General features: G+C 42.4%; 1 protein-coding gene across 1 annotated transcript in view; it reads left to right on the top strand.

Moving 5' to 3' along the window:
* Nucleotides 1-27224, top strand: part of otogl (otogelin-like) — a gene marked incomplete at both ends in the record, with an annotated part of 75685 nt that overhangs the window by 16777 nt on the left and 31684 nt on the right. The window contains 14 exons of the mRNA XM_079502303.1: nucleotides 292-501; nucleotides 2762-2930; nucleotides 4705-4779; nucleotides 6882-6925; nucleotides 8453-8618; nucleotides 8954-9061; nucleotides 11096-11234; nucleotides 13080-13214; nucleotides 14531-14677; nucleotides 15609-15728; nucleotides 21466-21582; nucleotides 24727-24883; nucleotides 25587-25613; nucleotides 26101-26280. Coding sequence (XP_079358429.1) covers nucleotides 292-501; nucleotides 2762-2930; nucleotides 4705-4779; nucleotides 6882-6925; nucleotides 8453-8618; nucleotides 8954-9061; nucleotides 11096-11234; nucleotides 13080-13214; nucleotides 14531-14677; nucleotides 15609-15728; nucleotides 21466-21582; nucleotides 24727-24883; nucleotides 25587-25613; nucleotides 26101-26280 — 1794 coding nt within the window. The remainder of the gene's footprint in view (nucleotides 1-291; nucleotides 502-2761; nucleotides 2931-4704; nucleotides 4780-6881; nucleotides 6926-8452; nucleotides 8619-8953; nucleotides 9062-11095; nucleotides 11235-13079; nucleotides 13215-14530; nucleotides 14678-15608; nucleotides 15729-21465; nucleotides 21583-24726; nucleotides 24884-25586; nucleotides 25614-26100; nucleotides 26281-27224) is intronic.

Below are 27224 nucleotides of genomic sequence, written 5' to 3' on the forward strand. Positions count from 1 at the left end.
TTTGTGAGACATGTTGACCACGCACGCACGCACGCACGCACGCACACACGCACGCCTTGTCTAGATCTTAGACAAAATAATGTCCCCCCGAAATTTTTTTAACTTTTGCACTAGAACTGACCAGATGTATAACGATAGAAACATTATGTAAAGTGTGTGTGTGTGTGTGTGTGTGTGTGTGTGTGTGTGTGTGTGTGTGTGTGTGTGTGTGTGTGTGTGTGTGTGTGTGTGTGTGCTTGTATGTGTGTATGCACGTGCACCTGTGTGTGTGCGCTCCTGTATATGTTGCAGTGTTCTATGCGTCTCTGTGTGAGGTGATGCTGGGCAGCGTGTTCGAGCCGTGCCACGGCTACGTCAGTCCGTCCGTCTACAACCAGCAGTGTCGCTACCAGGCCTGCCGCTGCGGGCAGAGCTGCCTGTGCACGGCGCTCGCACACTACGCCTACCTCTGCGCCAAGCATGGCGTGGACATCAACTTCAGGCCACACGTCTCCGAGTGCGGTGAGTGTCCGACGCCTCTTCCTTCCAGAACTTCCATTTTGACCCTGTCGTGCGACCGCTTCACTCATTGTCGCTCTCCAACGAGAGCCGATCTACAGTATACAATGGATTACAAGCTTTACTTAACCCGTTAATGTATTGAAGTGTGACTTTGCCCACTGGACAATGTCTTTGTCAGAGCAGCTGCTTATAGAACGAGCACCTGTGTGTGTGTGTCCTCGCAAAACGCAGCGCTCTCGCCGGGAGGAGGGGCAGCACAAATATATCCGAGTAGGGCAACCAAATGGTCAGCTACAAACCTGACAGTATATATATATATATATATATATATATATATATATGGGACCCCCAAAAGCAAAGATGTTTCACTTTTCAAAATGTTATATTAAAAGATTTGCACAATTTTCGAGATTTTTCAAAAATAGCAGAAGCTTGTATCTGCTATTTTTGAATTGCCAAAGAAATCACACAGACGCTTTCCCGGCTTTGGGTTAACAATACAACATGATGCCTGCAAGTTGTAGCTTGGGAATAAGGAGAACACATAAAAGTGACTAAATTTGACTGAGGGACTGCCATTGGATTTTTTTGAATTTTCGTTTTTGTCATATGAAACATGTCATATGAAAGCAGGGAATCATAGCTTTAAATTGACATATTGGTTGTTCAGTTTGACCCACCAGTTTAGGAGATATGGCTTATAGAGTAATGTCTTGCAGAGAAACAGCGAGTTGAGAAAACAGGCTTGAAAGGTTCACTTCTGTGGTCTCTAACATTACTCCTAGCTACATGTTTAAGCATTTATTTCATATTTACATGTCGATTTCAGCTCTGACACTTATTTCAGACATGCTCTAGTATGTGAAGAGTCTGCCTGTGCTATAAACTCATTTTGGGGGAAAAAAAATAAAATAAAGTTTGTCTCCTCTGGTGAAAAGCTGGAATTTGCGCGATGGCAGTCTCTCAGTCAAATCTGGTCACTTATTATTATACAACAGGTCGTTTCGAGGAAGCAATCTGACTGGTTGAAACAGCTTTCTAGCCATGCTTAAACCACGATAATGGCACGGCTAATCAAAACAAATAATTCAGCCTGTGCTTTTCTCTCAGAGCACAGCAGACTTGGTGGCTAGGCTAGCTAGTTTCTTGGGACATTTGTGGTCGTAGTGGCTACATCTGTCATTGACAAATCATTATTTTTCGATGATTATCTTAGTTTTAAGGGTAACTGTGACCAGATTTGACTGAGAGCTTGCCATCGTGCAACCTCCAGCTTTTCACCAGAGAACCTTTTATTTGTATTTTATCCAAAATGAGTTAATAGCACAGGCAGACTCTTCACATACTAGAGCATGTCTGAAATAAGTGTCAGAGTTGAAATCGACATGTAAACATGAAATATAAATGCTTAAACATGTAGCTAGGTGTAATGTTAGAGACCACCACAGAAGTGAACCTTTCAAGTCTGTATTCTGCAAGCCATTACTCTATAAGCCATATATCTCCAAAACTGGTGGGTCAAACTGAACAACCAATATGTCAATTTGAAGCTATGATTCCCTGCTTTCATATGACATGAAAAAAAAAAAAAAAATGGCAGTCCCTCAGTCAATTTTTACTGTTGTATAATTGCAATATTACCCTCTTCTTTATTGTCATTAGTGCACTTCTGCGATACCTTTGGGAACTCGGCCTGCGGGCGAGTTCCTACGGCACCGCAGGCGTGCATTAATGACCATAAAGAACACCCTCTAGTCTAGTGTAATATTGCTGTGGCGCCAGCCAGCGCCATAACCTGCGGCACTGCGGGTTATAATAATTACCCTTTGATAGCCAAACCCGCGGCGCCACGGGTTATCGCTTTATATAAAAATCGACCGGCAGAAGCCAAACACATACTGTACCTCTACCTCTACTACGCCCAGGTTGCTAGGCAACCTTCAGTGTCCCTCCAGGCACAAGGCGAAATCTGATTGGTTGAAGTAGCCATCTAGCCATGCTTACGGAACTTGCCTACCGGCTCGTTCCCGCAGCAACACAGACGTGCATTAATGGCGGTAAAGCACACCCTCTCGTGTAATATTGCTTAATCCATTTAGACCTGGTGCTACCTATACGTTGTTTTACCTTTAATGCCGGTCGTGCCCTCTGTGTCATACACCTCTGTGTCTCATATAGCAACATACTTAATTTTTTTCTGCATGCATGCATCTGTGCGCGTGCGTGCGTGCGTGCATGCGTGTATGTGTGTGTGTCACAGGGGTGGTGTGTCTGGGAGGCATGCTGTATCACTCGTGCATCTCGTCCTGTGGTCGGTCGTGCCGTGCTCTGTCCAGTTCAGAGAGCTGCGATGAAAAGGACTGTGCCGAAGGCTGCGGCTGCTCGGAGGGCACTTACTACGACGATGCGCGCCAGCGCTGCGTGCTGCTGTAAGTCAATCCCAACCACACATCAACAATAACATGTTAATGCTGGTCAAACATACTGTACAGCAGTGGTTTTCATGAGCCACAGACCACCATTTGATGGTGGTTTAGCCTTGCAGACCGAAAACTGAAGAATAGGTCCACATTTCCATGCTGTATTGATGTTGGTACCATAGCCATAAAGACCTACTGTAGTGAAATTAAAAATACGTTTTTCACACTTTTAGACCACATCCGTGGTCATAATATGGGCATGCCTAACAATGGATGCCATTTTTGTGTATTTTTATATAAAAATCTAATTTGAATTACTTCTTTAAAACGAAAACATGCTGCGTGATGACGTCTCGAGGCTCACATCAATAAAAGCCAATAAAAATGAAGCTCACCTGTTTGATTCCCATTGCTGCGTCGTCCTCCAAACACAGGTGGTTTTGATTACAGAACTACTCCGTTTTTAATCTCATTCAAGATGACATCAGACAGTTTATTACTTGTTTTATACTTAATAATCACGCTAACATATGTATATAGGTTGTGTATAGGTTAGAGATAAGCCCCTGACTTTTCTGCCGTCTCTGTGTCAATTTGTAAACAAACCACTCTGCATATGTGCGTGCATGAGACGGAGAGACGTCCCATAGCCTGGAGGGACGCGACACTGATTGGTTCAGGAACTCAGATCCTAGCGTTTGAGGCTGAAACTTCAAAATGAAATGCCCAAATTAACCATTTCACCCCGTCTTTAACAGGCAAACGTTGATCAACATAACAATTCTTCTACATTATCTAATTGTGTAATCTTCTTGTAAATAAGTAATGCATGTTTAACAATAATTGTATTAGTGTAAAATGGAATAGTGTATGATTTTACACTCAAGAGTTAAAGATGTATAAGGGTCCATTTGGTTACCAACTCTCCATCATTTAGCTGGGGACCACCTGGAACCTCCTCAAGGACCACTTGTGGTCCCCGGACCACTGGTTGAGAACCACTGCTGTACAGCATTGTTTCTTGAACATTTCATGTCAAAGACCCCCATCAGAAAATGTTTTGTGCCAGGGAACGCCATAACAGAAACTTTGTGTTGTTAAAAATAGTATAACAAAGGTTAAAGTTGTTAAACTGAGTGGCTTCCTTCATTGAAGCCAAGGCAGGACTTAATATTGAGCAACTTGATTTCATTGACAGGACAGACAGATCAATTATGATTAACGAATTCAATTAGTTTCTTACCCTCAGGGCATGGTTGCAAGGACCAACACCATTGATTTCCATCATGGAAAGGAAACATTCATAATATTACTGTCCAGTTAGAAAAGCATTCGACCGAGAAATACTTTTTGGTATGAGAGTTGTGGTATAAATTCCAGTATCCTGGACTTTAACCAAGGCATTTTTGGGAAGGTAAATAATGTTTTTTTTGACTGCCAATCTATCTTGTTACTGCTACCGCTAGCAGTATCACGAGATTCACAACGTTTCCATGGACATTTCTGCTACTGACTAGACTCTTTTTAGTTCCCGCTTCCTGTAGTCTGCTCGTTGGGATAGACCAAGTTCAGATCCCCTCAGACTTAACCAAGAATGCTATTTAAACAGCTTATATTTGGGAAAATGTAAAAATCGCCTACTCCCAATGCTCAATGCCCATGTACAATTTTAGATTGTGGGAGAAAAACGTATGCAAACATTCCAAGTTCAATTCTTTCAATTCAGTTCAACGATCATCAGGCATTATTATCAATAAACCGATGCCTTGTGTGTGGTGTTCAGGTCTCAGTGTCACTGCTACTCCATGGGCGGTGTCTTCCAGGCAGAAGAGGTCACCTTCAGTGCTGCTGGACCCTGGTGAGTCATCGTCATAAATCTATCTGACTACCACATTTATTGTAACTCTGCTACACCTGTTACTCAGTGTCAGTACTGTTAGTACCGTGTTCTATATACTGTGACATTAAATAAATATGGTTCAAAAGAGGCGGCAGTGGCTCAGGGGTAGAGTGGCCGGCACAGTGGCCGGATGGGAAAAAAACGTGAGGTTCCCAGTTCGATCCCTGGCTCCCCCAGAGTTAGTGTCGAAGTGTCCTTGAGCAAGACTCTGAACCCCTAATTGATCCTGATGTGCAGGCATGGTTTCCTCCGCCATCGGTGTATGAGTTTGTGTGTGAATGGCTGAATGTAATGCATGCTATATAAATGCACCATTTACAAAATACTAACATTTAAAAATATCACAAGGAAACCCTGGAAAGACATTTACAGTTGGATCTATCTTTTCGATCTATATATTTTTTAGATATATGTTGTTCCATTCAAAACATTTTCACCCATAGGATATTTTTTGGAACATTTTGGTTATAATGTCAAAACCATTGCATGGGGAGAGACAGTACTAACAGTACTGTCTGCAGTACTACTGCTGCCTCTCGCTGTTACCTGCACAGTTTACGACGCACCACTACTGCACTGTCACTCCCTGAGGACACGATAAAGAGGCTTGAATGGCGATTCTCACTCGGATGAGATGACAAATGAGTAGCCCTTAAACCTAGCCTTGTCCTTGATGACTTTGCCCTCTCTAATCCCATCCCACTCACTCACTAAACCTCCGCACCACCAGTGGTGGAAACTAAAGTAACTAAGTACGTTTACTTAAGTACTGTACTTAAGTAAAATGTATTTGTATTTTACTTGAATACCCTAAAGCATGATCATCAGGTATTATTATTTATTATATAAGGAGAAGAAGAATGTTTTCAAAAAAGTGTACTGTTGACACGCCTACCAGTATGCGCCTGGTTTGCCTAGTGGGTGGTGATGGGTGGTGATCCACCTGAACTGAAGCCACACCCACAGCTGTTGTTGTATATGATAAAGGGGGAGGGGTTAGGGGAGGAAATTATATTATGATGTCACTATATCACTGTTTTTCATTGGCACGTTTGACTGTCAAGGTTTCAGCCTCCAGGTAGAAACCCTAAATACAAAGGGAAGACATCATTGCACATAACAACCACACCAAGGGGTCTAATGAAGTACTGTACTGTCACCTCATAATCCCATAAAAAACTGGATACAAGAATTGATGAACATCAATTAATTGCCAGCTGCCTTATTATACTGTATCTGCAAAATTGTGCTATGAAATGTAAATATTTAATAATAATAATAATAATAAATTTTATTTATAACGCACTTTACATTTGAAACAAATCTCAAAGTGCTACAACAAGAATAAGAATAAGAACAATAATCTTAAAATAATGCATGATTAAATAAAATGACTAAAAAAAGCACATTTCATGGTATACTGCTAAAAGGGTTAAAAGCACACCGGGCAACTAATGGTCCAGCTGGCCAAATGCCTTGTTAAAAAGAAATGTTTGTGTCTACAGTATGTGTATTTGTGTGTGTGTGTGTGTGTGTGTGTGTGTGGAAACAACATTAGGATCTGTCAGGGTGACTGTAACTATGAGAGTGTAGTCTACTACAAATGGAACCAAAGGATCCTTTTAGAACAATAAACTCTGAGACTGTACAAATGGGTCCATTTGGTTGTATTTGTACACTGTCAGGTATGCCATTTTTGCATTACTTTACCTGGGTTAGCTCAAGTAAATTTTGAATTACATTGTATTTGTAACGGAGAATTCTACATTGCAGTATTAAGTAAAACATTTGAGTACATTTTCCATTACTGCTTGTCCTTGATGACTTTGCCTTCTCTAACCCCACTCTCTCTCTCTCTCTCTCTCTCTCTAAACCTCCCCACCACCACTAACCCCACTCCTCCCCCCCTCTATCTCTCTCTCTCTCTCTCTCTCTCTCTCTCTCTCTCTCTCTCTCGAAACCTCCCCACCACCCTAACCCCACTCCTCCCCCCCTCCCCCCCTCTCTCTCTCTAAAACCTGCCCCACCTCATCCACTCTGTATCTCTCCTCCTTCATCAGCCTGTGCCGAAATGGGAAGTTGGAGTGTGTGCAAGAGGAACGAGGTAAAGCCCCCGCCTGCCCCCTTCCTCTCCTCCTCCTCTCCTCCCTCGCCATCGCGCCGACAACAAAGTGCTGTTTTATTTCAGGCCGTGTGCTCCCGTCTGCTGACCCCAAGAGCTTTAAATACGTCTGAAGTCGGAGCTTGTTTCCCATGATGCTTATGGGAGCTAGAGGGAGGGGGGGGGGGATGGTTTCCTTAAGTTTGTGTGTACAGTATGTGTGTGTGAGAGTGTGATTGTGTGTACGTGTGCGTGTTTGTGTGCGTGTGCATGTGCATGTGTGCGTGCGTGTCTGTGTGCGTGCATGCGTGCGTGCGTGCGTGCGTGCGTGCGTGTTTTTACCTTTGTGTAGTCAGCTTGTGTGTGTGCGCGTGTGTGTGTGACATTTTTGGTCACACACGCACGCACGCACGCACGCACGCACGCACGCACGCACACACGCACACACACACACACACACAGACACACACACACACACACACACACACACACACAGACATAAATGCAGAAATGCACATATGCTTGTGTGCATGTACTGTATAGTGTCTGTGTATCTGTGTATCTAATCACAGTGCATGTGATGTAGTGTATGTACTGTATACTCACTGTAGTTTTTTTGTGTTTAGTCAATGTGTTACGAGTTTGCCTGTGCGTTCATCGTTGAGTTTGTGTGCATGCATGTGTGTATGTATGCGTTAGGGGTGGGTTCAATTAATCGATTCGGCAAATCGTATGGTATTCCTTGAAGATAATTGTATCGATACAGCTACCATATCCATACAGAAGGAAATGCTGTGTGTGACGTGGCTTTAAAGAACAAACAGACATCAGAATCTGTTTCTGCCCGACAGTTACGATATATATGATTAAATCTTTTGCGTTTTTTTTATTTATTTCCTTGCATTTTGTTTAAAGGTATATTCAGTGATTTCACTTTCACTTCAATCACTTATTTTTTCTTATTTTTTGGATAATCCTCCCTACTATAAAGTGTGCTGACCATATAAGGAGTTCCTCCCTGTCCCCAGTGAGCCCCTGGTGTAAAAAAACCCTAGTTTCGGTTTGGGCTTTGGGTGGCAAAGCCTTCATCCAATCAGGATGAGAGGGGCCTTCCTCCAATCATGATCGAGTGGGGGCGGGCCTTGGTGCACATGCTGTTGGCCTGTTGCACTTCCCCCCACTGTAGAGTGTGTGCATGTGCACATTTTGTTACCGGGGCGGACTGGGTGGTTTTCCAAATCACCCAAATCACTGAATGCTCCTTTAAATGTTATCAACTAAGTTTTTCTAATTGATTTGGAAACTTTAACATTTCTGACACTGACAATATATTTGTCAAAACATCGGCACTCTGTCGTGTAGGACACACGGTGTCCGGTCATTATTGCACATCAATGTGTATTGTGATACATATCGTATCGTGGCCTCTGTATCGTGATACGTGTCGACTGTGAGTTTGTAGGCAATACCCATCCCTATGCGTGCATGCTTGTTTGTGTCCGTGCGTGTGTGTGCGCCTGTGTGCTTCAGAGCAGGGGATGGTGGAAACGGGGGAATGTCCCGAGGGAAAGGTGTACCACAGCTGCACGGAGCGCACAGGGGGCGTGGCCTGCGAGCCCACCTGCCGGAACCTGATGTTGAACCTTACCTGTCCTCCCAACACGCCCTGCATCTCCGGCTGCGTCTGTTCTCCAGGGTATGAACGCTTCTAAAAATAAACCCTTTCACTGGAAACTCTTAACTACATTTCACGTCATAACTTTATGACCTTGTGTGCACGTACTACTTTTATGACTTTGAATGCGTTCACTGTGCATTTGACTCTGTTAGTGGCCTTCATAACTCTGGGCAGTGTTCAGAGAGAGCTGCTTGTCAGAATAATTGCATGTCTATGTTTAGTCGGCCCTTTTTTGACAAAGAATGTAGTACAGTACATTTCAATAACACTTTGAAAGAGTTCCAAAAAGGTGTTGACTGAAGCTAAAGCTTTTTTTGCCTACCCCATTTAAATGTTGTGTTTGGTCTATATAGATTGGTGCTGCACCGTGGGGAATGCTACTATCCAGAAAACTGCCCCTGTGTCTGGATGGGACTGGAGTATCTCCCTGGAGAAACTGTGGAGACCCCATGTTACAGATGGTATAGTCCTCATACTGTAGAAACTGGAGACCCCATGTTACAGATGGTACAGTCCTCATACTGTAGAAACTGTGGAGACCCCATGTTACAGATGGTATAGTCCTCATACTGTAGAAACTGTGGAGACCCCATGTTACAGATGGTATAGTCCTCATACTGTAGAAACTGTGGAGACCCCATGTTACAGATGGTATAGTCCTCATACTGTAGAAACTGGAGACCCCATGTTATAGATGGTATAGTCCTCATACTGTAGAAACTGTGGAGACCCCATGTTACAGATGGTATAGTCCTCATACTGTAGAAACTGGAGACCCCATGTTACAGATGGTATAGTCCTCATACTGTAGAAACTGGAGACCCCATGTTACAGATGGTATAGTCCTCATACTGTAGAAACTGGAGACCCCATGTTATAGATGGTATAGTCCTCATACTGTAGAAACTGGAGACCCCATGTTACAGATGGTATAGTCCTCATACTGTAGAAACTGTGGAGATGGTATAGCTATAGCTGGTATAGTTTAGATATTGTGCTATGGCTTTCAAGCCATTTCCCTCCAGCACTGCCAGTACAGTATATTGTTGATGTGGTCATAATATAACGTCTTAGCATGTGGTCATTCATAATATAACTAGTTTAAAAACTCTGCATTCATAATATAACGTCTTAGCATTCCTATGTTGTCAGTTGAACTATCCCCAAGACTCAGTGGTGGAAAAAGTACTCGCATTCTTTACTCAAGTAAATGCAATGTAGAACTACTTCGTTACAAGCAAAAGTCAGGAATTCAAAATGTACTTGATTAAAAGTACAAAAGTATTTCCATCAAAATGTACTTAAAGTACCAAAAGTAAAAAGTACTTGTTTTAGCAGAATGTCCCACTCTCATTTCATGGTTTCAAATGTATACAAATCTTTTGAAAATAGCCGATCTACAGTAGATCGGCTGTTTTCAAATGGCCAAAATGTATATAGGGCTGAAGTGAGTAATGTATGTTTTGTAATAAAAATCGAAATCTACAAAGTAACTAGATTACAAAGTAACAGATTTAGTTACTACGTACTAAATCTGTCAAATAAATGACAGATTTGGTCTGATGTAGTCAGATTTAGTCCCCCCGAGATGCAGTGGAGTAGAACTAACAAATAGTTGTGCTTAAAGGACCACTTCACCACTTTTCAACATCTCTTCATATAATTGGTCCTCACTAATGTTCATGATAAAACACCACCATTTTTTCCTACTCAGTCTGTGTCTCATAGGAGGGCTTTGGGCAGTTCGGACACCCGTCCACCAGTGACATCATCATTAGGCAGATTTCTTTTTAAACAAGATTTGTTTTAAAATATATTTAGATTTGTATTATCGTGAGAACGATGGCTTCAACTTTTGCATTGCAACTTTTCAGGAAAAGAAAGTCTGCCGTTTCTATTAGCTTGGATTCACCATCGATGATGTCACTGGTGAACGGGTTTCTGAACTGCCCACAGCCTTCCTATGAGACACATACTGAGTAGGAAAAAATGGTGGTATTTTATCACGAACATTAGTTAGGACCAATTATAGGAAGAGAAGTTGAAAAGTGGTGAAGTGGTCCTTTAAGTACAGTGCTTTAGTAAATGTACTTAGTTACTTTCCACCACCGCCAAGACCCCAACGTGTATGCTGCTTATGTGTCTTATCATGTCTATCTTATGTCTTATCATGTCTACTGTATCCTATGTCTTATCATGTCTACTGTATCTTATGTCTTATCATGTCTACTGTATCATATGTCTTGTTATCATGTCTACTGTATCTTATGTCTTATCATGTCTACTGTATCGTATGTCTTGTTATCATGTCTTCTTATGCCTTATCATGTCTACTGTATCTTATGTCTTATCATGTCTACTGTATCTTATGTCTTATCATGTCTACTGTATCTTATGTCTTATCATGTCTACTGTATCTTATGTCTTGTTATCATGTCTTCTTATGTCTTATCATGTCTATCTTATGTCTGTCCACCTTTTCTCCGTGTCCACAGCGCGTGTCACCATGGCTTCTTCAACTGCAGCTACTCACCATGTCCGGCGGTGTGCACGGTGTACAGTGACAGACACTACCATACCTTTGATGGCCTGGAATATGACTACTACTCTGACTGCCAGGTGTACCTGCTCAAAGTGAGTGAGGAATGTAGTGTGTGTGTGCGTGCGTGCGTGCGTGCGTGCGTGCGTGCGTGCGTGCGTGCGTGCGTGCGTGCGTGCGTGCGTGCGTGCGTGCGTGCGTGCGTGCGTGTGTGTGTGTGGGAAGTGTCTATCTCTCCATCTGTGTCTGGGTTCCTGTGCTCTAGAGCGTAGATATGGACATGCATGTTTGGCGTGTTGCACGGGGAAAATCAATTCTTGTTTAATGGAATGGAATGAAGTGCAGTCACAACACAACAGAGGGCAGTGTGTGTGTGTGTGTGTGTGTGTGTGTGTGTGTGTGTGTGTGTGTGTGTGTGTGTGTGTGTGTGTGTGTCAGGGAAGTGTATACTGTACGTGAGTGGGAGTAAGGTGGTATGTGTTTAAGGGCAAAGGAGGAGCATCCTGGACATTTCCTGGCCAAGACTGATTGGGATCTGGGAAAGCAGATCCAAGGAGCTCGTTTTCTAATCTTGGAAGAGAAAGTGGCTTTTAATTAGAGCAGATTGAGGTGTGTGTGTGTGTGTGTGTGTGTGTGTGTGTGTGTGTGTGTGTGTGTGTGTGTGTGTGTGTGTGTGCGTGTGCGTGTGTGTGTGTGTGTGTCCACGTGCACGCGCCAACGTAATGCAAGCGGACGTTGTGCAAAGCCGTGGTGACACAAAGGCAGCACTGTTCGCCACAAACCCCAGGGCTCCTGCGCTCCCAGGGATATAGAATTAGAATTAGCAGAACAGGCATTCCGATTCAAACGGAATCGGACCGACTGGCCGCACCGCGCAGACCCCGGGAGAACGAAGAGGCCGGGTGGTCTGGGCCATGTCTTTAATAGCCCTAGAGTTGCTTCCTCTTCTTGTCACCCTTTCCCTCTACCACACTGAACCGGAATCGGGTTTCCAAGTTCGCATCCGTCCACCTATGGGCTATAGGTGTCCTTGTGTGAAACTAGCAAACCACTAGCGTTATGGTATAAGCATAGTGGTCTGCTTTTGTATAGATGGCCTTTTAACAAAGTGCTTCACAATGTATATGTATTACATTCAGCAAGTCACACACACCAACAGCGGAAGCAGCCATGCAAGGCACCAATCTGCCTGTCTGGACGGAGCAGTTAGGGGTTCAGTGTCTTGCTCAAGGACGCTTCGTTATATTGCCTGCAGGGGGGATCAAAGCGGGAACCGTGCAATACCCGCTCCACCTCCTGAACCACTGCTGAGCCAGTGCCGACCCCTTTACAGGGATCCTACTGTATAATGTTAGTAATACAAAACTAGTGCTGTGAGCAGTCTAGACTAGCAATGGTTCTCAAAGGACCCCCAAAGGACCCCCCACATTTGATATGTATTTTCTCATGGACACCCATTTCAAAGTATGTTGTGGTAGGGACCCCCATAAGAGAAGATTTGTCAAGATATTAATGAAAATGTAATTGAATTGGATGAATACATTCCGAAAACCCTTGAAGGAATCCTAGTAGTCCATGGACCCCACTTTGAGAACCAGTGGTCTGTACAGTGGAAAGAAGAGACAATGGGAAAGAGAACACTTAAGAGACACATCCTATGATTACGCATCCAATAACCATGTAATTAACCTTTACACCTTATCTCAGGCACCATGTAAATGGTAGATATATTTTGTATTTTTATTTCGTTTTTTCTTGTTTGATCTCCCCCTTCTTCTTCCCTTTCTCACATTCTATCTATGAAATAATGATACGATGGGAGCGATGCACAAAATACAAATTTCGCCCACTTCTTTACTTCTGTAAACCTGTGATGTGACAATAAAACTGATTCTAATTCTGAATTTGGATCATTCCTCTTTTGTTTGTCCTGTCTCCAGAGCATAGGAGAGGCTGAGGTGTCCATCGTGGCCCAAAACAAGGACTGCTATGAGAGTGGCATTGTCTGTATGAAAATACTGGTCATCCACGTGGGACTGACCAAGATCTACTTCACAGACAACTCTGGCAACCCTGTATGTACACATACGCACACATGAGTACACAGTTCAATGGCCTCTATGCACACAGAATAACTCTTCCTACTTCCGGGTCAATACAATGTTACATTTGTACACTCTCAGAGTTTCATACCCGTACGGGGCCATTTGGAACCCACTCAAGGACACTTTGAGACCCTTTTTTCCCCCTTTGGTGTAGCAGCACCCTGGCTCTGTTTGACCAGAATGGAACAGAGCCTTCATTAGTATCAGCGGTAACACCTGTGAGAGAAGTAGGGAACCATGTTTACAGCTCAACAACTCTAATCCGACCTTGTGAGTGGGAAACCATTGACATGTTGAGATGACGCTCTGGTACATCACACAACTACTTCCCCCTCAACTAGGCTAAAGACGTCCTGTCTGCTTGTCTACTCTGGCACCAGTACTGAGTTTAACCACCAGATGGTGGCATGTAATCGGTTAACTGCCACCGTGTGGCCATAGAGGGTAGTTGCGCCAGCTGGAGAATTGGTCATTTTCAGTCACTTTCACTTCCGTTTTCCCCGCTCGCAGATCGCCATTGTAAGAAACGGCTTATGTTAGCATTAGCTCACAATGTTTATCTTTCGCCTGAAACGTTAATATTTTTCGATCACGATGCGATGAAAAATCACAAATCAGATCCGAACCTCGGATGGATGATCATCACCACAGACGAAGATCCTACTTTTAATGGGACCTTATGGGATGCGCGCGCACGTTTCCCGGTGCTGGGGGTATGTACGGCATTGCCTAGCAACCGGGCCAGTGTTAAAAGTTGATTTTCAGCTTCATATCGATAAAGTACATTAATTGACGGAGAATTCCGACAAAGGCAGACAATAGTTGGATTTTAACAAAAAAATCCAACTATTGTCTGCAGATATGGCAGATTTTACTCTGAATGGTCCCCCCCTTCTGTTCCCCCCAAAAACTATAATCTTTATAATCTTCCATTCTTAGTTCTTACCTCATGCTGGTCACGCTAAAGTCTCTCTAGAAGCGTTTATATTCCAAACAAGATGCATGCTGAAGTCAGAAATGAAGTCAGAACATTGTTCTGGTGAAAACCATGGAGAGCTCCCTAGATTAGGAGTTACGAGCCATTCTTTTGGAGCCGTAAACAAGGAAGTGAACGGCAGCGCGCATGCACGAAACAGCAAGGAATACGTACCTAAAGACGTCCAAGGCCTTAGAAAAGACGTGTATACATGCATGTCCTTAGCACATAAATGTACTGTACATTCTCTAGATCTATTTGATTTGCCAATTTGTAAGCCATGGTTGTCCTGTATTTGTCCTGTACTCAGAGCCCCTCCACCGTTCTGGGCCGGGGGTCAGAGTTTGATCTGTGGAATGCAGGCTACTACACTGTGGTCCACTTCGCCAGCCAGGACATCACCATCCTCTGGGACCGCAAGACTACCGTGCACATCAGAGCTGGACCACAGTGGAAGGTGTTTATTCCTTTGAGAAACAGTTAGACAACCCACAGCGAAAATAATTATATATTTGTGTGTTTGAAGATTTTGCATATTAATAACCCATTTAGACTCAGAAAATCTTCTATTTTGTATTAAAAACAAAACAAAAAAATCATATTGTTATACATAGCATAGATGTATATAGCGCCAGCACACAATACAGGTCCATTTCACATGGTTTATTACCTCTGACGAACAGACAATGGACGCGTCCACACGTCCCCTCCCTATCTAATTATTGGACAGTATTACGATGTTGATATTCATTTTGTATTCATCCTTAGTGCCCCAAATCACACCTTAGAAAGCATGAGTGTCTATTTCAAACACAAAGTGTTTTTTGACTTGGGAGTTATATTTTGACAGCAGCAACTGCCCGTCATAATTTCACCCCCCTCCCTATCTAAGTATTGGACAGTATTGTTGATATTGATTTTGTATTCATCTTTAGGGCCCCAAATCACACCTTAGAAAGCACAAGTGTCTATTTCAATCACAAAGTGTGAGTGCTGAGAAAGGCCCATCTGGCCGAAACGTGGCCGCTGTACGTTCGTCAGAGGTATTACACCATGTGAAAAGGACATTTATTGTATGCTGGCGCTTCCTTCTTTTGAGCCTTGCACTTATAAGAATACTCTGCTAATTTGGTGTGTTGCGGCTTTTGCAGTCCTTTTTCCGCTATGTATATAACAGGATAAAAAGAGTTGAACACTGAAGCTTTCCCGGTTTTAAAGGTATAACGCCTAGCGTTTCCTGGTCTTAATGGTATAAATGGAAAATGAAAATGATTTCCTTTTGTGTATTTGTATATGCATTTGAAATTGAGAACTCAGATAAGCCATCGCAAACGATTATGTCACAGGCTTTTGTTTAGAAAAGCATCCTTGTTGCTTGTTGCATCCAGGGCCTGCTCAGAGGGCTGTGTGGGAACTTTGACACTGTGACAGTAAACGACATGACCACCTCCAGTCACATGGAGGTCAACAACGCACAAAGCTTTGGGGACAGCTGGGCGCTGGGACAGGTACGTACGTACAACTCACCCGGAATCAATTCAGCATGTATATCTTACACATTTAAAAACAACACATTTGTAACAACACCATAACAGTGGATTGTGTAAAATATAGAAAATTGACGCCTCACTCTCAAAATCTGGTCACTCTTCTCTCATGGGGGGAAAAACGATTCAATCAAATATCGCAATTTTTAATACCGCGATTTTCAGAGTTCAAGTTCCGAATCTTTTTTTTTTACTATAAATTAATTAATTGATTCATTCATTCATTTAAAATGTTCTAGTATAAATAAAAGCAAAGTAACTAATATTGAATCACAACAATCGTTGAATCGCAGGATAGCAATATAAATCGGATCAGCACCCTAGTTATGGAGATGGTATCAAATGGAGAGGTAAGTTCACCCCTACTCTGTTCACTGTCAGGTGAAAAAAGAAGCAGCTGGTGATTCCATTCTTTCAAAAATTGCTAAAATCGCTAAAACAAACGAAAGCAGCAAATGAAAAATATATATATCACACATCTTTTACTTTCTCTAATAACAACTCAAAACATGAACCATGGTTCATGGAAATCAATCTTCAATCTTGCCGTCCTACCCACCACAATTGGTGCTGTAGAGTCTACAGCACCAATTGTAAAATAGCTGTCCAAGTGTCCATACATGATCGCCTCGTTCGGCCAACACAATATATCTCCCCTCCCTCCACAGAAGCGCAGTGATGCCTGATTTATTCTTCGTCGTACACGTGTTCCATGCTGGAAATGGCTGATTTACAAGCTCACAACGCGTTGCGGACGCAACGCGTTGTGAGCTTGTCGATCAGCTATTTTCAGCACGTGGAAATATGCAGGCTGTGAGAACTGAGACCCTTCACAATAAAAGCATGCAGCTTTCACAAGTTGGCCCAAGGAAAAGGATTAAGAATTAGGTGGCATTTCACATTGCATATGAGCTTCTCCAAATTGTATTTTTTTTAAAGGAATTAATTTTTTATTATTAAATCCCCCAACGTTTTTTTATTCAATAAAGTCTGAGGTTCTATATGGCTATGGGCTGTGGTACTGTGGTAATAATAATAATTCAAAAAAGAAAGAACGAAAAAGAACTAAAATAGTTCATTTTTTGGAACCATGAACTTTAGTTCAAAATATTGAATGATGAATATATATATATATATATATATACTGTATATATTATCAAGGTTCAAGGTTCAAGGTTAGCTTTATTGTCCCTTGCGGGAAATTGGTTTGCAGCCAGATCATAGTAAAAAATACACACAACAACAACATTCAATACAAGACTGAGATCTAAGAACAGGGCACTAGAGACAGAGAATTCATGACATTCAAAGTAGCAAAGTCAGCAAAAGTGCATTAGTGGGCAGTATGTGCAAAGAGGCAAGAATAAAGTGCTATCTGCTGTTCAGCAGTTGAATAGCAGCCGGGACAAAGGATAGTTTGAACCGATTAGTCTTTGTAGTGGGCACCCTCAGCCGACGACCTGAGGGCAACAGTTCAAACTCAGACCGAAGTGGGTGATCCGATACCTCCAGGAGGGAGGAGGCTCTTTTAAGCATCTGCCTCTTGTACAGTTCTATGAGTTGGGCTTGGGTTCTCCCAGAAATCTTACTGGCCACTTTGACGAGGCTGCTGAGCCTGTTCTTGTTTGCCAGGGTCAGATTACCGTACCAGGCAACCATACAAAACATGAGAACAGATTCAATAAAACTTCTATAGAAAAGAGTCATCATCACAGACGAGACATTAAAAGAACGCATTTTCCTCAGAAAAAAAAGACGCTGCTGGACTTTTTTTGATGTAGAGGCAACATGAGAGTCAAAGGAGAGTTTGTTGTCAAGAACGACACCCAAATATTTATAGCTCTCTACAATTTCAATTTCTGTGCCCTTAATGAGTGTAGGAGCAGGACTGGGAGGAGTCCTTCTAAAGCTGATGATCATGTCTTTTGTTTTGGTCACATTTAACTGTAAGAATGACTTGTCACACCACGATATGAAGTCATTGACAACTGGCCCATGCTGTACCTCATTGTCTTCAAGAAGGCTAACAATCACAGAGTCATCAGCAAATTTGACAATATACCTGTTAGGGTGATTGCTACAACAGTCGTTGGTATACAGAATATACAGTAGTGAGGAGAGACAACAGCCTTGGGGAGAACCAGTGGAGGAGAGCAACAGAGAAGACAGGACCTCATTTACCCTCACGCACTGAGACCTAACAGTTAAGAAGTCTAAGATCCAGCCAACAAGGTTAAGATCCAGTTTAAAATAACTGATTAGCTTCTGGGCTAGAAGATGTGGCTGGATCGTGTTAAAGGCAGAGGAAAAATCGACAAACAACAGTCTGGCCTGTGTTTTTTTCCCCTCAAGGTGGCGGTACAAGAAATGCAGTAGGGTGATAGTGGCATCATCTACACCTCTTCCAGACCTGTATGCAAACTGCAGGGGATCTAGAGATTTCTCCACCTGCTTTAGGATGCTATCTTTGACTAGCTTTTCCAAACATTTCATTACTAATGAAGTCAAGGCAACAGGCCTGAAGTCATTTAATGACTTTGGGGTTCTAATTTTGGCAACTGGGACAATTGTGGACTGTTTCCATAACTTAGGGACCCGCTGTTGTTGAAGAGATAAGTTAAAAATAAGATGAAAAATGCTGCAGAGCTGTTCAGCACACGTTGAGAGAACCTTGCCACATATATTGTCCGGCCCTGGACTTTTTGACTTAGTGTGTCTGAGGTGTTTTTCCACACTTTTTTTGTCAATTACTAGGGCTGGAGGGGCTTTAGTCTCGTTTTTTAATTCATTAATTTTATTAGCAAAGTCCTGATTCTCAAATCTTAGGTAAAACTTATTTAGCTCATTGGCCAGCTGTACATCTGAGTCAAACCCAGGCATGGAGATGAGCTTATGGCCTTTATCATCTGCCCCTGTCATAGATTTCATGCCGTTCCATGCTTCCCTGAGGTTGTTACTGCTCAGCTCAGCTTCGATTTTGTTTTTGTACCTGAGTTTACCTTTTTTTATTTCAGACTTTATCTCTCTATTTAGTTCCCTAACCTTGGGTAGATCACCCTCATTGAAGGCATTTTTCCTGTTGTGGATTAAGCTTTTAAGGGCTGATGATGCCCAGGGTTTGCTATTTGGAAAAACCTTAACAGTCTTAGTGGGAATAACGTTGTCTTCACAGAATGATATATAGCTGCACACAGCGTCTGTGATTTCATCAATATTATCAGATGATTCTGTAAACACAGACCAATCTGTGCAGTCAAAGCACCCCTGCAGGGCAAGAGAGGAATCCTCATTCCAGATCTTCACCTGTCTTTTCCGCACCTTCTCCCTCCTTAGCACAGTCTTGTAAACGGGTAGAAGGTGTACAATGTTATGATCAGAAGATCCGAGAGCAGGGCCCGCCTCCGATTTGTATGCTCCTTTAATTGAGCCATAGCATAGATCCAGAGTCTTGTTGCGCCGTGTGTGACAGTTGACATATTGATAAAAGCTGTTTAGAGTTTTCTTCAGGTTGCAATGATTAAAGTCTCCCAGAATTATGTTGGGCGCGTCAGGGGAGATAGATTGCAATGACTGTGTCACTCTGAAGATGGTGTTCGCTGCGATGTCCGCGTTGGCTTTTGGATGAATATAAACAACGGTGATAAACACTTGGGGAAATTCCCTTGGGAGATAAAAGGGCCGCACCGACACGGACAGGAGCTCTATATCGGGCGTGCATAACCGTTCACGCACGGTGAAGTTATTACACCATCTCCGATTAATGTATAGGCACACCCCTCCTCCCTGTGTTTTGTGTGTTACCTCACTGTCCCGGTCCAGCCGTATAGGCGATCCGAAGCCGCTGATGTCAAATGACGTGTCAGAGTCAGAGTCAGTAAGCCAAGTTTCAGTGAATGCCATCAAGCAGACATCCCTGTATTCGCGTAGATGACTGATATTCCCATGTAATTCATCCATTTTGTTCCTCAAGGATTGGACGTTGGCCAGGATTATAGAGGGTAGTGGGACGCGGTTTTTTTCCGTCTGTTTCCTTAGACGTTGACGCACGCCACCCTTCTTTCCTCTTTTCCTGATGTATGCCGATTTCTTGTGGCCATCTCTTACATTCACAGAATCTCCGACTATTCCTGTATTAAAGTTGGAAGTCTGTGAAGAGAGTGTCGCATCGAGGCTCGAGACATCAAGACGATTCCACTGTAAATTTAGGAGAAACTCCCGCGAGTACTGAAATGTTTGTGAATGTTGGTGACTCCATGCAAAAACCATTAAAAGCATCAAAAGTAGTATTCTTAGAAACTCCATCTTTCAGCCTCCTGAGCTATAAGTATGACTTAATAAATACTCGAAAACTCTAGGCCTGTTCTGACAAGACAAACATAATAAACAGTTAAAACGATGCACAGACACTCCTTAAACTAAAACCTGCTGCTGGTCGCCACAAGAGCAGCGCCCTGGCACATACATACACATATGTATGTATATGTATATAGATAGGCCTATACACCGTATATCTAGGTGTGCCCTGAGATCTTTAGGCTATGAAAAGTGTGCCCTGGGACAAAAAAGGTTGGGAAACACTGCTGTAGACCAGTGTTGATTGGTTGTCAAACATTTTCATGTCAAGGACCCCCAGATTAATGTGTATTTATTCATCTGTAAAAGTATCTGAAAAGACCACCCACTTCGAATGTTATCAACCGATAATCACCAGTAGGTTACTTATCACTCGGAATGCAATCAAGCCAGCAGGCTTGCCTGGAGACTACTGCATGTATACTGGCTGAGATTCCGCGGAAGTGAAATTACTGCCGCCGAAGCGAAAACATTGTGAAACTGATTTACATGATCGAAGACTGATATGAGGTTAGGGGACTTACGTGACCGGTTAAGACTGAGTTTAGGGTTAGATTTAGGGTTAGAGGCCTGGGCCATGGCTCAGCGGTCCAGGCACCTTTGCTGGTAATCCAGTCCGGCAGTGTGCCGCGGGTTCGACTCCCGATCCCGACGGCCTTTACTGCATGTCTTCCCCCCCATCTCTCTCCCCATTTCCTGTCAGCCTACTGTCTGTCCCTCCATAATTTTTTTTAAAATAAAGGCGAAAGCCACAAAAAAAAACCTTAAAAAAAAGATTTAGGGTTAGGGTTAGTAATAGTCGGACAATGCGACCAACGGACGTTGGACATCTCCACGTTTAAGTAACCTACTGGTGATTATCGATTTTCAAACAAATCCGTTGAGAAGAAATTGTGCCACAGACCCTCATACGAGAGTGTCAAAGATCGTGTTGAATATTTATGAACAATTGTTGTTTCAATGTGTATTTGATTCGGCAGAATTTGTCAGTACGTATCCCCCGACTCAAATGTATACACAATTCTCTTTCCAGCCTGTTTGCTCTTGCTCAAAGTTTCCCTCAAAGTGAAGCTCTTTTTTACTTCTAAACCTCTCCCAGGTATCTCTCTCTTTCTTTTCTCACTCCTTCAAAGTCTTTCTCACTCACCCTCGTTCTCGCAATTTTCTAACCATCTCCCTTGAGTGTTGGTGATATTTAAGAGTAATCAGACACTTTATCACCTTCTTGGGGTGTGTGTGTGTGTGTGTGTGTGTGTGTGTGTGTGTGTGTGTGTGTGTGTGTGTGTGTGTGTGTGTGTGTGTGTGTGTGCGCGTGCATGTATATGTGCATGTGCGTGCGTGTCAGTGTGTGAGTGATTATGTAGTTAAGCGACCGTGTGAAGGGGACTTGGGCAGACAGCCGTACGCCAAGAGAGAATGCGCTATCCTCTACAGCGACATCTTTGCACCTTGTCACAATGTGGTATGTGCACACACACACACACGCACGCACGCACGCACGCACGCACGCACGCACGCACGCACGCACGCACGCACGCACGCACGCACGCACACGCACACGCACGCACGCACACGCACACGCACACACACACACACACGCATATGAGTACATAGACATAGCAGACATACATGTATACAACCAAACACACAGCATGCATACATGAAAGCACACACACACACACACACACACACACACACACACACACACACACCGTGTATGGTGCTTTGCAGCTGTAGAAAGGTTATCCTGCTGGCAGTGTGGCAGTAGGTTGGTGATAAGGGTATGGGAACTGTTCTTATCTGATCCACGGCAGTAAGCTTTGGTCCTCAGAGATCAACACCAAATACCACAGACACCAAATACAAAGCTTACCCACACATCACACTCATACACGTGTTCTTGCATTTTCACGATGTCTCCTACACACACACACACACACATACACAAACACACAATATTTGTTCCTGAACAGTCACGCCTAGTTTGCCTAGAGACACATGAATTCCCATTACAAATCTCAGGATCATGCAGAAGGGATTTTGTCATAATATGTAATCCTCTGTATGGCCAGCAGATGGCAGCAAATGCACAAGCTGAGGTCTGCTGAGCTAATTACTTTTCTGTATCTTTGTCAATGTATTCTTTATAAGAAGCAAAATTTGCACACCCAGGGGGAGAAGCTGGGTTGAAAAATATATGAATAAAACACAAACACCAGCACATCATAAATTAGAAGACGTTGAGTTTATTTTTCTATGAGTATGAGCATAGTTCAAGAAAGGACACTGCACACAGTTGTGTTTCCAGCTTATTACAAATACACTCACCAGGAAAAGGTTCTACTATTGTATATGGAACTGAAAAAGGTTCTACTATTCTATATGGAACTGAAAAAGGTTCTACTATTGTATATGGAACTGAAAAAGGTTCTACTATTCTATATGGAACTGAAAAGGTTCTACTATTGTATATGGAACTGAACAAGGTTCTATTATTCTATATGGAACTGAAAAGGTTCTACTATTGTATATGGAACTGAACAAGGTTCTATTATTCTTTCTAACCACTTGAACCACAGCATGCCTTGGGGGGAATATTCACCCAAAATATCCAATCTACAAACTCAAAACAAATCCCATCACGTAACTCTAAGACTACAGGGTTTAAAGTTGTTAAAATTCATTCTAAAGGCCAATTCAGATCTAAGATTAGATGGGAGTGAAACAGGTGAGTGGTTCTTGCAACTGAACCAGAGAGGTATTATTATGGCATATATTATGGCTAGCCTCCTGCAAAACGCAGGAGGCTAGCCGTCTATAAGAGGGTCTGTCTGTGTTTGTCCTGAACTAATGTTGACGACTTGGACAGATTAGAACCAAATTCCGTGTACACATTGCCATTAGGTTAACTTGGTACCTCTACTAATTCACACATGTTTTATACTTTCTGAAATATATAACTAGTTTATAATTTTGTAATGGAATTCCATTGGGCTGAATCCTTGGCCAATGTCAACATCATACTTTAACTTACATACTGTTAAGTATAGATTTGTCATAGACAAATTCTGTCACAGGCAGGCCACATTAACCCATTAATGACCTGAGGCTGATTCTATACAAATTACTTCTAAAGCTGTAGTTCTCTAAACATTTTTGTGCTAAGAACCCCCAGAATGTACTTGGCCCCAGAGCCCCATCTGATCCCTAAAATTATTCAACATTTTCCAAATATTTTGGAGCTTAAAATTAAAGAAAAAAAGAAAAAAAAATCGCACTGTGAGCTTGCATAGCTGCTACTTAATAGCCAACGCAAAAAGTCTAAAATGTCACGGGTGCTTTTAATGGGTTAAGTCCGACTTGTTATGTCCGAGGTGGGTTAAGTCTGATATGTTAAGTCTGAGATGGGTTAAGTCTGATATGTTAAGTCGGATAGGTTAAGTCTGATATGTTAAGTCTGATATGGGTTAAGTTGGAGGTGGAGTCACACTGTTCCCATGTGGATCCCAAGGTCCTCGTGGGATCCCCATGCTGCCAGCATGGGGATGACGTCATTCACTGGAGGTCACCCTCCCATTATAGTTGTATTATTAACATTCTAAAATGAAAGGAGCCTGTACACATCAAAGTGATGAGCACAGTCAATGATCCATACACATTTCTGTGGAAAAAAAGATCTGACCTTGCTTTGATGCAGTTACAGTACAGTACTTTGACAGTTAATCCCCTCAGACAATGGCGCTGCATTTATTCTCTTTCTAAAACGGTTTTGTATCATCCCACATCTGAGCAAGTCTTCAAAGAACTATACTACAGTCACGAGAATACATAGAATAAATACATAGAACCCATAGAATATATCTAGTAAAATACATATTTCGAAGGTATCTCAAATTCAAGTCAGTACAAATTAAAACATAGAGTTCTATCGCTCTATGGTGGTAATTAGCTAGTAACCTACAGTATGTTTGTCAGCCTGTCACCGCCAGCGTGGACACGGGGGCCCAGTTATTGTTTTGTGTGGAGTGACCAACTCATCGTTGATGTGACGTGTCTGTCACAGCAGGCCTCATCTGGGCCCCGAGAGTGACCCGCATCCCATTGTCCTCACGTCTCCTCCATCAGCACCAGTCTGAATTATTAACCGCTCACCCCCTAAACCCGACCCCCCCTAGTCTCCCCCACTTCGATTTGGCCTGGTTCACTTGTTGTATTATATGATGTATCTATCTATTTGTGTGTGTCTGTGTGTGCACACGTGCATGCATTTTTGTTTGTGGGCGTACTAGAGCCCAACTGATTTTTGGGGTCTGATGCTAAGTCCTAGACCTATTTTGTTAAATAGCGCAACATTTTCTAATCAATTTGAAAAACTTAAATATACAGTAACGCCAGGTTGATAATTGTTAAACATTAGGTAACTATAAAAAAGTCAAATAATTGCCGATATATCAGTTGTGGTTTAGTGTGTGTTTAGACTAGTGTACTGTACTGCATTTGCTTTGTTAGGGTATAATAATGTACACTGTGTGTATATGTGTGCGTGCGTGCGTGCGTGCGTGCGTGCGTGCGTGCGTGTGTGCGTGCGTGCGTGTGTGCCACCCAGGTGGATGTTGCCTGGTTCTATAGGAACTGTCTGACAGACACCTGTAACTGTAACCGTGGAGGGGACTGTGAGTGTCTCTGTACGTCCATCGCTGCATACGCACACAAATGCTGCCAGCAGGGGGTCGGCATTCACTGGAGGTCACCCTCCGTCTGTCGTGAGTAGACACACACACACACACACACACACACACACACACACACACACACACACACACACACACACACACACACACACGCGCGCGCGCGCACACACACACACACACACACACACACACACACACACACACACGCACAGACACACACGTGCACACATGCACAGACACACAATCAAAGTAATAGATTTATTCAAATATAAAACATAATTAAAATTAAAACAGCAGATCTACGAGCTCTGCTTGTATATCGACCAGTTTTGCTATTTTTATGTGACGCCATTATATGTTTTACACTGATCTAGTTCATTAGAATTGTTTTGCCTTGATTTGTTAATATGGTATAAAAAAACATTTGGGAGCTTCTTAATTATTTGATGAATCGAAAAATGAATCCATGGAATAATTGAAGAAACTAAAAGAACCCTTACAGATGATCTGTAACTCCTGGAATGAATCTACATACGTGAGTGTTCCTGGCTGAAGTGTATTCTATAAATGGAACAAAACAGACCGTAGTTGAGTTGACACTGAGGATTTTACAGTGTAGATTGTGCGGTCCAAGAGATAAAGATAGGATTAAATGGTCCATAGTCCAATGCATAATAAACTGGGGGTCGTTGACGTTAAAAAGGTTGAGAGTCACTGGTCACTCATTACTTGAAATACGTGATTTCAAAACTGTGTTTATCTCGTTCTCTTGCAGCCTTCGACTGTGAATACTACAACCAAGGTATGTATGAGTGTACTACAAGGGTAACACTTTACTTAAAGGTTGTGTCTGTAATGCATTACAATCACATTTATAACGCAAGGCATTATAACACTCATTATAAATGTTTATAATAATGTATGACAACTTATAACCGTATACTTATAACGTATTATAAGTGCTGGTCATCATGCATTAAGCTCAGTGGCACAGCACATGGTAACTACCATAACTTAGCTAGTTATAAAGTGTCTTTGTTATGCATAATAAACAGAACAGCAAATACATTTTCAGGTTTATTGCATTCATTTCAGTAAATCAAAGAGAGTGCTCATTTATCAGCTTAATTTATCACTTCCAATTTCACTTGTTTAATCTGTATCCTGTCTGAGTTCTCTATCCTGACTGGATAAAATATGTATCCCGCAATAGAGCTACATAAATCAACAAAAATCACTTACCCTACCTTTTAATATTTAAAAGCACATCTACTGTACGTTCCCTACAGAGCTGGGTGACGGGCCCTACGCCATGTTCAGTGCCATCTATAATGACACCATGTTGGGAGTGAATCGGAGCAGCAGTTTGGTGTTCCCCCTGACTAGACCGGCCCCAGGGAGACTGCCCGCCCCAGGGCTGCTCTTCAACTTCATGATCACCAACGGACTGCAGAAGGATCCCAAGACACGTGAGCTCTCATATGCACACTGTCCTTTACACGAGTGTATGAATGGACCGGCACTGCTTATTAGGCTTATGGATCGGCTGGTGTCGCCACGTGACACCATCGTATAAAATACGGCTTAAGTGGTAAAGTAGTGCTTACTGTAGTTCCTTACATTTTAATATATTTTTGTGTTCCAATCAAATTTTAAGGAATGCTCTTTTTGGAGTAAAACCACATTTAATCCATTGAGACCTGGAACGCATCCATGTCACGTTAGCGTTTAACCACATTAACCATTAAAACAAGCAGTGACCGTGGAGTGGAAGCAGTGAAAAGTGAACTCAGTGAGGCCTCATTCACACACATCAAATGAATGTTATGTGCTCTGTCTGTGATTAATGGCTGCCACAATGCAATTCCAATGGGAGTCACATGGTTTGACCAAACATTTGTGTTTGATGAGGCAGCAATCAGCAATCTAACCCTTATCGTATTTTGCATATGAAATTTGTTCTATGAGCACATATATTGTTCATGAAAATACATTATACAGGATACATAATTTAAAGGCCATAAAGTATCTAGGGGTTTGGATAACAAAGGAATTTGATAATTTATATGACAAAAACTTTAATCCTATCAACTCCAAAATAAAAAATCAGACCAGTCTGAAGTGAGTGGTGCACCAGTGCCCCCTGTTGGTACTCTAAACATAGGGACATTGCTGTTCAAAAATGACCTTAATCGCTGGTCTGTACTCCCTTTATCCTTGAGTTCAAGAATCTAAACTATCAAAATGAATATCTTGCCAAGACTCTTATACCAGTTAATGTTCCATCCAAACAATTCAATGAGTGGGATAAGTTAATTTCACGATTCATTTGGAATGGCAGAAAACCAATAATTAAATATGCAACATTACAGCTGAGTAAGGAAAAGGGAGGCGTGTCACTACCAAATCTCAG

Source organism: Electrona antarctica (assembly GCF_951216825.1).
Source record: "Electrona antarctica genome assembly, chromosome: 5".
Taxonomy (NCBI): domain Eukaryota; kingdom Metazoa; phylum Chordata; class Actinopteri; order Myctophiformes; family Myctophidae; genus Electrona; species Electrona antarctica.